We start from the raw sequence: 12,832 nt of genomic DNA, 5'->3' as shown, positions 1-12,832 counted from the left end.
AGGGGGCTGATGCCCAGTCTACTCCGGGGAAACTGACACTACGGATCACTTCAAGGGGTACCTGTACCAGGCGTGGGTGGAGGTGGGTTGAGGTAAACGACGCTCACTACCAGGCGTGGGTGGGGGTGTGGGAGGTGGGTGGGTGGTGGGGTAAATGACGCTTGCATTTACGAACCTCGTACGTTCATAGAGAGAAGATACGATAACAGTGATGATAATGGGTGCGATCACGTCACGTTCTTCCGAAAACCGCAGATGAGAAGCAACAAATACCAGCGTCTGAGGATATGGTCCCGCGTGTCCACTTTTGCTTTCTAATGCCCGCGCGCCCAAGCCGTGGTCTCGCTCGCCTTTGGATCTCGCTGACCACGGAAGGCCCGACGCAGCCTAGGAACCTCCCTGGTGAAGAAGCCTCACGTGAGGCGCTAAAATAGATGATGATGATGATGATGATGATTTCTACAATTTGTGAGTGATGCTCGACGCGTGCGACGCCCGCGGGAAGACATCGGGTGGTGCCGTGCGCTCTCATCAACGTATTAAATGTTGCAAAGACGTACAGTCTAAATACACCCGGTAGTCAATGAGTCCCTGAAGTTATCGCTCACGTCCAAAGGTGTTGCCGAGTGCTTTGTGTGTAATCATTCATGCCTGTGGGTCATCACAGTATGTATCTACACATGATGTACTCGCGTAGAATACTAGGTAGTATATATGTATATATATCCCAAGCATGTATGATGAATTACCCGCCACTGAACACGACCCTGTAGCCAGGCATCTCCCGCACCTGGAGGAGACGAAGGTATCTGGACGCGAACGTAAAGCAGCAGGTGGGGCGGAGACTCGTCCAGCGCGGGGCAAAAACCAGTTCATTGTGCGGACATATAGAGGCGGCGCGGGCCGGCGTCCCCCAGTAGACTTCTCTGTTCCCTCGTGGATTAAACAACTCACATGAAGGCTCCGGTGAGTGTGCCACGGCAGGAAAGACCTGATACTTGTGTGTTGCAGTGTGGGAGGGAGGGAGGCAGGGAGGTGTTGTATTATCATTTATCCACATGTCGGAGCTGCTGAGACCTAGGGGGTGCCTCAGACGGATCACCGCTGTAGTGGTCGAAATGGAAAGTGTGTGTGTGTGTGTTCATTGATCGTGTTGTGGTTACGGGAGTGTAACGAACGGGCAGACCTTGGCAGAGGCCCAGGTTTTGTTTATTGTGATGTGTGTTTAATGTGACAAGGGGTACACACTTCGAACTCCCCTTCGCCGACGCGTGGAAAGGTGGAACTAGCCATAAATATTGAGAAAGAAATAGGGGGCATTACATATATATATATATATATATATATATATATATATATATATATATATATATATATATATATATATATATATATATAGTTTGACTGGACTTCAGCAATATATGTCAACCGTTACCATACAAGAGCAATGTATGTTATTTGTTTACATGTATTTCTAAGGTTCAGTAAGATGGTTTGTACACAACATACATTCGTCCCCTTCCCTGGACCCACTCATTCACCCACCACCCTCTCACCTACACACACACACACACACACACACACACACACGCAAAAAATAGTGCACCTGACCTTTCTAGGGCAAATCTTTGAACCTAATCTCATTTTTTCATTCTGACCGTAGTTTTTCTTTTTTTTTGGGGGGGGACTAGTGCTTTGAGAGTACTCGTTAGTAAGACCAGAATATTACACCAATATTTCCCATACAGCACTGGCAACAATAGATTACAAGCGTTTCTCTTTATCATTGAACACCAGGGGAGAGATTAAATCCATTCCTTATAGTCTAATCAGGGAGAATGAACGTCTCCCTGCCTGTAACTGATGTGGCTCGGTCAGTTCACTGAAGTTACATATACATGGTTTAATTTACTTATATATACACATGGTTTACTTTACTTATATGTACACATGGTTTAATTTACTTATATATACACACATGGTCTAATTTACTTATATATACACATGGTTTAATTTACTTATATATATATACATGGTTTAATTTACTTATTTTTGTGGTTAGGATCTGGTAGGAGGGTTGACTTCAAGGATGTACAAAATAGCTGTGTTGTCAGTGATCGAGGCCTTACGCTACCGCTGATGAGGGAGGAAATCCTCATACTGAGGGTGTTGTGAGGTCGTTGTATTGGGATAACGTATATATAATGAGGTTTGATCAATACTCGTACTGAGGTTGTGAGGTCCTCATATTGGGGGGGGGTTAGGTCCACCTTGTGAGGTTGCGATAGCCTCATAATGGGGTTATGTCATGTTCTCTCGCTGATGGTATTGCCCTCATAGTGAAATTGCGTCCTCATACTGGGGATGTTGTTGCGTCCTCATACTGGGGATGTTGCCTTCAAATACTGGTGTCGCTGCGTCCTCATACTGAGGACGTTGCGTCCTCATACTGGGGACGTTGCGTCCTCATACTGGGGATGTTGCGTCCTCATACTGGGGGTTGTTGCGTCCTCATACCGGGGACGTTGCGTCCTCATACTGGGGGTGTTGCGTCCTCATACTGGGGGTTGTTGCGTCCTCATACTAGTGTCGCTGGGTCCTCATACCAGTGTTGTCTATTCCTCATACGGAAGTCGCCAAGACGCAGGACGACACAATATGATGTTAAGATTTGGCATGACCGAAGTAATTAATCTCTCTCTCTCTCTCTCTCTCTCTCTCTCTCTCTCTCTCTCTCTCTCTCTCTCTCTCTCTCTCTCTGACGGAACAGTTGTACTCCCAGACCCGTCCTTTTGGCGGGAGGGAAAGCGCTGCTACTACTGTTCCCCCTTGCGACGCATCCGTCATGGAACGCGAGAGAAGAATGATGTGTCCTCTGTCGTCCTTTATCAGAGATAACACACCAGTCTTTCTTGCCAGAGGAGGCCAGAGCAAGTAGCCAACTGCTCTCTCTCCCCCCCTACCCCTCCCTCCCACACACACACACACACACACACACTCTCTTCGGGGTCAAGCTGACCCTGGTTGACCCAGAACTGGATGCAAATGAGCTGAACCGGTTTCTGACAGGGCGGAGGAGTTTAACACGTGCGACACTGGGAACACACTCATGGTGACACACACGTCTCGTGTGCTAATTGGCCGGTGTACCTACTGGTTATAGTGCCGACCAGGCTGGTCGAGCTACTGGTTATGGCGCCGACCAGGCTGGTCAAGCTACTGGTTATGGCGCCGACCAGGCTGGTCAAACTACTGGTTATGGTGCCGACCAGGCTGGTCGAGCTACTGGTTATAGTGCCGACCAGGCTGGTCGAGCTACTGGTTATGGTGCCGACCAGGCTGGTCAAGCTACTGGTTATGGTGCCGACCAGGCTGGTCGAGCTACTGGTTATGGTGCCGACCAGGCTGGTCAAGCTACTGGTTATGGTGCCGCCCAGGTTAGCTGGCGGGGTCAAGCCACAGTTTATACACACATCGCTGACTTTACTTTCCGTTTAGTTATAATACGGCGCGACGAACGGGGGCCAGTCCTATAACGCCGTCACACGCGCGTAGCGTGACGTTACGAACCCTCCGACGTCACAAAGCCCGACTACGTCACGCAGACCGTGACCCCCATGCACCGTGTGACATGGACACGGTAACGGCGTCACACCCTGTACCACGACGTCACACCCTGTACCATGACATGCATCGGAGTTGGAATTTCACTGACCTCTGGTATACTGAAGGAGGTGGCGAGGGGCGTGGTGGTGGTGGTGACCGGAACCTGCTGGGTCAGGTCACCAGCCACCGGATGACCTGAACCACCCCTCCCTCCCCTCCTTCGTCCCCTTACCCCCCCACAACCGAACCAACCAACCCTACCGGTCAATCTGTTGCAACATAACAGTCGTGTTGGATGGTTAAGATGTGTCATTGCACACGCTGACTTCAATTCCATGTTTACTGTTGGGCTGGATGCCTGCCCGCCCGCCCGTCCATTGGTAGAGGGTCATTCAGCCAGATCCTGTACTGTACACGATACACATTCCCCTTTTTCTTTCTCATCATCCTACTTCCTTTCCCGCTTGAATGAGGGAGCGTCAGGCTGAGAAACCGAAAGGGCAATTTGGTATGATAAAGATCCACGATACAAATCTATGGACACGCTTGAGAAGACTGAACCGGGTGAAGCACGACAACTTCCACCCCTCAGCGTACGATAGTTTGCCATCTTCCCCACGTTCCCCCCTCCCCCGTCGTACGATGTCTACTCTGCACGTTCTCGCGTACGGGAAACATTCTGGCTTAATGCCATACAAAACTGGAAGTCGCTACATCCAACATACATACACACTTTCCACTGTAATGCAGACGTTTTGTATCAGTGCAGATGAACCAATTGCACCGCATGTCATGAGACCATTAAAAAGGAATGTAGTTTTAGACTCCCAAGAAAATTAGTCACACGTTTATGAATCGGCGCCACCCTTTTCTCGTCGGGATGAACGGGGCTTTTAACATTTCCCTCTCGCCCACGAGCCATAAGTGTCATGACCTAAACCGGTGCTAGGTGACCGTAGGCCACAGGCCGGCATGACTACGTCACGTCAGAGCCGCGAGTATGAAACACGTACCACCACCACCACCACCCACCACCACCTGTGGTAATCATCGTCATCATCAGAGGTGATAGGGCGCGTGAATGACGTGCAATGTTCTTCACGTACTAAACTGAGGTCAAGCCCATCACGAAACCTTAGGGAAAGGCAGTGGGAAGCGAGGTCACTTGGGGGGGCTATTTAAAGGAATGATATGCATATTCCAGTTTTTTTTTCTTTTTCCTTAATGGAATATGATTGCAAACCAAACTATTTCAGCATACGAAAGTGGGATTCTTAAACACGACGGTGCGACCCTTGAGCACAATGGTACGATTAATGAGAGCGACGGTACGACCCCTGAGCGCAACGGTACGACCCCTTGAGCACAATGGTACAATTAATAAGCAAAATGGTTCGACCCCTGAGCGCGACGGTGCGACCCCTGAGCGCGACAGGTACGATCCCTTAGCGCGACCGTGCGACCTTTGAGCACAATGATGGTACGATTAAAGAGCGCGAGTGACGGTACGACCCCTGAGCGCGAGGGGACGGTACGACCCTAGGGTACGATGCTCAAGCCAATATACACACCCCAGGGTCGACTTTCTACACGACGAAGCCTAGACGAATGGAGCAGCGCAGCCAATAACCTGGACTTCCACGCGTACCGACAACTGAATATCCTAGCAAACCGTGCAGCCAGCCAGCGCTGTGTTACGTGTTCTGTGTGTGTGTGTGAGTCTGTGTCACTTGTCCTCACACACACACACACACACACACACACACACACACACACACACACACACTATGGTCTTTCCTAGACACAGTCTCTCCCGTCAGCTGAAATCTTCGGAGGTCTTTGCACTCTCGATCGTCTCTGAATATCGTAGAGAATATCTCCGTTGCACGTAAGTGCGCATCCTCCCTCCTGTATGCAAATTAGGTGTTTCAAAGACTTATATTTTCTCGACAGACATTATGTCTATGGCGCCAGACACACACCCACCCACCCACCACACCCACCCACCCAACCTACCAGTCCCTGGCGGAGTGGTCAACGTGGTGGACGTAACGTAAGGGCACAGGTTCGAGTCTCGGTTCAGGCAACCTGCTTCCACTCTGACCCACCTACATACTCGGACATTCTCTCCATGCGGGACGAAGGTGGGGTGGGGGGAGGGGGGGGAACTATTCGCTAACTGGGCCCCTGACCTCAGATGGGAAAGGTGAACTAGGAACCCCAGTGGAGGTGCCCCCCTTGGGATGGGTGAATGGTCCTATCTAGTGCCAGGTCAAGGGTCAACCTGTCAAGAGATGAGGGATGGAGCCGAGCCGCGCCACGCCACGCCGCAGCGTTACATGTGCGACCTGCTTTACCAGCGGTTACATATATCGAGTATGTACACACACACACACACACACACACACACACACACACACACACACACGGAGGAAGACGTTGACCTGAGACAATTCTATCCCACACACCTCTCCCCTCCCCTCCCAACATGACGCAGCAGACCTCCCCGCTCAGCCAAGGTCAATCTTGCCTCACATGTAGACCACAGCCTACCCCCTCCTCACACGCCCCCCAGCTCTCCCTTTCGTGCTGCCACCACCCCACCCACCCACCCACCTTCCGTCCCCTCATCCTCCCACACACCCACCCACCCACCTTCCGTCCCCTCATCCTCCCACACTCACCCACCCACCCACCTTCCGTCCCCTCACCCTCCCACACCCACCCACCCCAGAAGTCAGCCCTGGTGATCTCTTTCACCCTTTTATACATCAAGTCCGACTCGCAATCATACAAAAGAATATAAACACAGCTTCTTTTTTTTCTCCCTCCCTCTCTATCACACCAACGTATAGCTTCCTATCTCTCGTCCACTCACCGACCCTCACTTCCATTCTTGAGTTCAACCTTCCAGTGTACGACCCCCAGCAGTGACATAACGCCAGGTGGACCATTATAGGCAGTAGTGACCTCACCTGGTCATACGGGTGACCTTTGTTCAATACAGGCAGCATACCATGATGAGGGAGGGCAACAGGATGTTCCATATCTACCTTGGTTCCTGCTTGACTGGCCGGAGACCACTGCTCTCCTCCCACCCTACCCCAGTCACACGAGGAACTGATCGCTCTGTCATCTAATGTGACTGGTTCTTACACGGAGGGGGAGGACCTCGGGCATGCGTCACGCCAAGATATCCATGAGAACACGATTCTATTACGATACGTCGAGGTGAAGGTGGATACAGACACGGACAGACACACATGTACGGTTACAGATATACAGACACGTACATACGGTTGCAGATACACATGGACAGTAACTGTAAGGGCTAAAAAGATGGATGTACTATTCAAATGGACAGAGAAACAGATGGCCATATATACAACTAGAAGGGTCGACGAAGAAATATTTAGAGGCAGATAAGATATCATTAATGTCACCTCAACCACAGACCGACTGGAGGCATGAGCCAGACTGGCTCTCTGGTGACCCGACCTGACCTACACTGACCTGCCACCTGGTGGGCTAAGCTGACTTCAATCCCTCCTCCTCCTGCTGGGGACGATGGTCCCAAACTACAGGGATGTGTGTGTGTGTGTGTGTGTGTGTGTGTGTGTGTGTGAGGGAGTGGGGGGTGGAGAGCACCCACTGTGATCCTTCCTACTGCGGGGTAACGCCAGAGGTTCAGGGTCAACTAGTCATGTCTGGGAGAAGTCGCCTTCCCTTCCTTCCTTCTCCAGGGAGGGAGGGCAACAACCCGGAGGTAATGTCCGGTCGCACCTGGACTGGAGGGGGAGAGGCAGCTTGTCCTCATGCGGTACCACATGCCTGTCGAAGGGCGTGGTCATACTGGGTTATCTGCATGATCGGGAGCGGTGCATGACATGGCGAGGGTGGGTGGGTGGGTGGGGTTAACATGACCTGCAAGACATGACGAGGAGGAGGTGGGAGGGGAGCAACATGACCTGACCTGAACCAACTTGCTAGATCATCACGCGTCGTGAGAGAGAGAGAGAGAGAGAGAGAGAGAGAGAGAGAGAGAGAGAGAGAGAGAGAGAGAGAGAGAGAGAGAGAGAGAGAGAGAGAGAGAGAGAGAGAGAGAGAGAGAGAGAGAGAGAGAGAGATGTATGATAAACGATTTACCAAAAGTCAGCGAAGAAAGATTTTTCCTGTCACCTGTAAAGTAGAGCAATGTTGACTGAACTTCACCTGAACCATCTTGAACAAAAAAAGAAAATATGACGCGGGAGGAGGAGGAGGAGGGGGTGGTTGGTGGGGGGTGGTTGGGAAGAAGAAGAAGAAAAGAAGTAGTTTTGGACATATTTGGGTTATCTTCAGCTGGTAGGTCTCGACCAGATTCTTGGAGGCTGACCTGTTTGATGAGCTTCCTCCCTCGCCAGCCAACCTGACCCTGGCGAGAGAGAGAGAGAGAGAGAGAGAGAGAGAGAGAGAGAGAGAGAGAGAGAGAGAGAGAGAGAGAGAGTGTGTGTGTGTGTGTGTGTGTGTGTGTGTGTGTGTGTGTGAGGTATCTCGACCAACAGACAGACAGACAGGTTCGGTACGTGTGTGTGTTGTTCGAGCGACGTTCCGGTCTGTTTCACGGAGGAGGGAACGACTCGTTCTTTCTCACGTTAGCCTTTCTGACTCAGCTGTTGTGCGGCTCTTGAGCACGGCGGCCCTCTGACCTGACCCCTCAAAAGTCAGGTCAGAGGGTAAGGCCATCAGAGCCAAGGGCCGTACCATCGTGCTCAGGGGGGGGGGGGGGTGTCGTCCGATAATGCTCCAGTGTCGTCACGTCGTACCCAGAGGGTCGTCCCATAATACTCTAAATGTCGTCCCGTCGTGCTCAAGGTGTATCATCTCATAATGCTCTAGTGTCGTCCAGTCGTCACGTCGTGCTCAAGGGGCGGGGGTGTTTCAACCCATAATGCTCTAGTGTCGTCCCGTCGTGCTCAAGGGTGTGTCGTCCCATAATGCTCCAGTGTCGTCCAGTCGTATACGTAATCATGGGTGTCACACTGTGGTGCTCGAAGAGAGTCGATCCGTTCCGCTCAGGGGGTCATCCCGCAGCGCTCGAGCGGTGTTCCCAGCCCTGAGTTCCAAGTCCCGACAAGGATCGTTTCCCACCATTACCTCCTCCACTCCACAACAGCTGGTCGTGTAGGACTGGCCAACACCTCTCGTGTATACACAAAATCACCTCCTGATTACGTACTATTCAATCAGCCTCGGCTGACCTTATAAACACCCTGATCTCGCATGTCATCTCACGTCTTTCGGGTTTATATATTCCAAGTCTCCTTTCATAAAGACACTTTCCCGTCGATTTATGTCATCAATTCAAGACCAATTCCTTTTTTTTTTTTCTTGTTAGTGTGAGCGACATTATCATTACATCATACATTGTCCAAGTGAGAGGCCACAATACATTTTCTAACGCGGGGAGAGGAGAGCGGAGGGGTGTTGCACAAACCGGGGGAGCTGTTGGAACACACACAGCTGGAGACAGGAGGGGGAGACCGAGCGAAGAACTTGAAGTGTTGTGGGGCCGCAACAGCAGGTGTTGCACACACACAGGACACACAAACACACACTGGAGCAATTCAGCCACATGGGAAACAAGTGTAAGAAACAATACACAAAAATGAGAGAGATGGAGATACAAAAAAAAATAAACTATTCACTCCACATCGTCATCATCATCATGTCGAAGGCAAAATTCAATTACCAAGCCCCAATATACCGCACGTCACAGCCAATCACTATTATTTCATCTTTGTCAGTTTGTATTCAACTCGCTGCTCATGTTCCTTTGTTCATTTTGGCCCCGATATTCGTAATATATATATATATATATATATATATATATATATATATATATATATATATATATATATATATATATATATATATTCCTATGAGTCCACGGGGAAAACGAAACACGATAAGTTCCCTAGTGCACTTTCGTGTAATAATCACATCATCAGGGGAAACACAAGAGAGAAATATAACAGTCAGTTGATATACATCGAAGAGACGAAGCTAGGACGCCACTTGGTTATATATATATATATATATATATATATATATATATATATATATATATATATATATATATATATATATATATATACACACACACTACATTGCAAGGGGTCATCCACAGTCCAGTCAACCTCTTTACTGTTCTTTCTGAGAATCATATGCTGGACGACCCCAGCGGCCTTCATGATCTGTTCCCACCGCTTTTTATCGTTCAATCCCCCCCCCTCCCCCTAAGCCTACTGCAACCCAGATAATTATCAAAGGTAATCATATGAATACCAATTAGCACCAGCATCAACGTCAATGTTCATTATCTCGAGCCACAACAGCTTCTGAGGCGTCCCTTGAATCTATACCAGAGTTATGGATAGCTCGCCAACACCACCACCACCCTGCTCCTCAGGCCCTCCATCATCTCGCCAATCATACGTCTCCCCGACCTCACGTTCTCAACTGTAAAGTCTCCTTCAAACCATTGCTGATGGTGGCAGCTCACCATCATCTGCATTTGTCCTTCACTACCCAATCCATTATTCATTTTCTCCCTTCCACCACTCAAACCCCTTATCCCTCCACCCCTCTCTTCCTCATCTGTGTCACGAGTGGCATAAGCCTCGTCTATACTCTCTTATCTCTCTCTCTCTCTCTCTCTCTCTCTCTCTCTCTCTCTCTCTCTCTCTCTCTCTCTCTCTCTCCCGTCTTCAACTCTGTTTACTATTCTCTAGTCTTTATCGGTTTCATCTCTCTCTTATCTCTCTCTCTCTCTCTCCCGTCTTCAACTCTGATTTTCTCTAGTTTTTATCGATTCTCTCTCTCTCTCTCTCTCTCTCTCTCTCTCTCTCTCTCTCTCTCTCTCTCTCTCTCTCTCTCTCTCTCCCTCCCGTCTTCAACTCTGTTTAATATTCTCTAGTCTTGATCGGTTCCATCTCACGGCCAAAAAACAATTCCACTACACTCCCAGCAACATCTGTGTCCGATCTCCTTCACTCCACGACTATGGCTGGAAGGTATTCAAGAGAGCTGGGAGACCTGTCCTTAACCCAGAAATACCACACCGACAGCACTTATCATGTTTCTCTTCCAGTTCTCAATAAATTCTTCACACCCTCCTCCCACAAAAAAAAAAAAAAGGTTTCTAATATGCGATAATACATTTCCTGTCCACGATCTTTTGTTCCCACTTCTCAGTCATCACGTAAGAAACGCTGTTCAACTGCAGGTTGTTGGTGGCACGAAAATCCAATCTCTCTCTCTCTCTCTCTCTCTCTCTCTCTCTCTCTCTCTCTCATATTACGGGCGGCGGTGACTCGGGCAAATGATATCCCCCCCTGGAGCACATCAAACCGGGCCCGGCTTGGGTTCGTGCCCCACAGCCAGACGACCCACTCCTCCTCCTCCTCCTCACCCCCCAACACTTTCATTCTTAGTTTCAGAAAACGCCCCCCCTCGCCAGTTTCAGAAAACGCCCCCCCTCGCCAGTTTCAGAAAACGCCCCCCCTCGCCAGTTTCAGAAAACACCCCCCTCTCGCCAGTTTCAGAAAACACCCCCCTCTCGCCAGTTTCAGAAAACACCCCCCTCTCGCCAGTTTCAGAAAACGCCCCCCTCGACAGTTTCAGAAAACGCCCCCCTCGCCAGTTTCAGAAAACGCCCCCCACGCCAGTTTCAGAAAACGCCCCCCCACGCCAGTTTCAGAAAACGCCCCCCCTCTCGCCAGTTTCAGAAAACGCCCCCCCTCGCCAGTTTCAGAAAACGCCCCCCTCTCGCCAGTTTCCAGACCATCTTTAAGACGCATTATCGTTGCATTTACCGATGCTGACTTTTACAGACGCCCGTTGTGTCGAATGCAAAACAAAACTGTTGGGGGCGGACCCACCCTTGCTGTCCTTGCGTTTATACACGAGTATGTCTTAATATTTTTTTTTTTCATCTCTCGTTTTCTATTCTTAGGTCGGCATTCAAGGAAACAGAGTGTGTGTGTGTGTGTGTGTGTGTGTGTGTGTGTGTGAGGGGGAGGGTGGTGGTTGTGGTGGTGTGTCAGGCCGCCACTGACGCACACGACTTCATAACTTATGCAATGAGGAGTGATGGATACACTACACACCCCCGCCTTCAGGAGGATTCTGCTACATATCACGGGGCAAAAAGATAGAACGTAACACGAGTCACGAATACTTTCTTTTTGTGTGGAGGGAGAGAGGGAGGGAGGGAGGGAAGCACTCGTACCTCTCTCTCTCTCTCTCTCTCTCTCTCTCTCTCTCTCTCTCTCTCTCTCTCTCTCTCTCCCGACATCCTCAAAATTTCCAGAGGTGTGGACTGTAATTTGCCAGGGAGGTCACGAGTTTCGGATCATGCGGGCGTCCATGAACTGGGCTCCGGCTCGTGGAGATTGTTAGGGTGTGTTTGTGTGTGTGTGTGTGTGTGTGTGTGTGTGTGTGTGTGTGTGTGTGTGTGTGTGTGTGTGTGTGTGTGTGTGTGTGTGTGTGTGTGTGTGTGTGTGTGTGTTCTTCGAGGGGGTGGTGGGGGGTGAGGAGAGGGGTGGGGGTTGTGTGTTTATGTAATACGAAAGTGAATCAAGACACGAGTCGAGAGAGAAGAGAGAGAGAGAGAGAGAGAGAGAGAGAGAGAGAGAGAGAGAGAGAGAGAGAGAGAGAGAGATAACCGGTTATGATTTCAAATGGCCTCGTTCTGTCAAGACCTAGTTCTCCCCTGGTATTTCTAAGTGTCTTTGTTAAGTGTCTATGTGTCCCCGATTGTTAGAAATGGTCTACCTTGGCAACTGACTGTGTTAGAAAAATGGTTCCCGTTAGAAATGATCCACCTTAACAACTGACCATGTTAGAAATGATCCACCTTAACAACTGACCATGTTAGAAATGGACCACCTCAGCAACTGATGTGTTAGACATCGAACAGGGTCATCACTCCTTCAAGCCAAAGGGAGACTGAGCCAGATTTCCCTTCCAGAACCAGTCTGTTCTGACCGACGTATGCAAATGGAGCTGCATCTCTTCTCATTATGGCCTAGTTCCGCTGCAAGACTGGCAGCTCTGAGAGGTCATTCTACCCACTTTCGTATTTTCAAAACAGAAAACGTGATGAGATGACCTTTGTTAACCAGCAGTTCGGCTGTTTCGCTGGTGATGACCTTGTTTAACCCTTCTTCAAGGTTTCTGGTTG

At 49.8% G+C, this 12,832-nt stretch overlaps 1 protein-coding gene across 1 annotated transcript in view; it reads left to right on the top strand.

The window, feature by feature from the left end:
- The first annotated feature begins 899 nt into the window (after positions 1–899).
- LOC139751148 (uncharacterized) overlaps positions 900–12,832 on the top strand; it is a 48,205-nt gene continuing 36,272 nt past the window's right edge. Inside the window, exon 1 of the mRNA XM_071666247.1 lies at positions 900–966. Within this exon, the coding sequence (XP_071522348.1) occupies positions 955–966 (12 nt within the window). The 5' untranslated portion in view covers positions 900–954. The remainder of the gene's footprint in view (positions 967–12,832) is intronic.

Source organism: Panulirus ornatus, chromosome 11, assembly GCF_036320965.1.
Source record: "Panulirus ornatus isolate Po-2019 chromosome 11, ASM3632096v1, whole genome shotgun sequence".
Taxonomy (NCBI): Eukaryota; Metazoa; Arthropoda; class Malacostraca; order Decapoda; family Palinuridae; genus Panulirus; species Panulirus ornatus.
The sequence above is the reverse complement of the archived record's forward strand: the minus strand, read 5'-3'. Positions and strand labels throughout refer to the sequence as shown.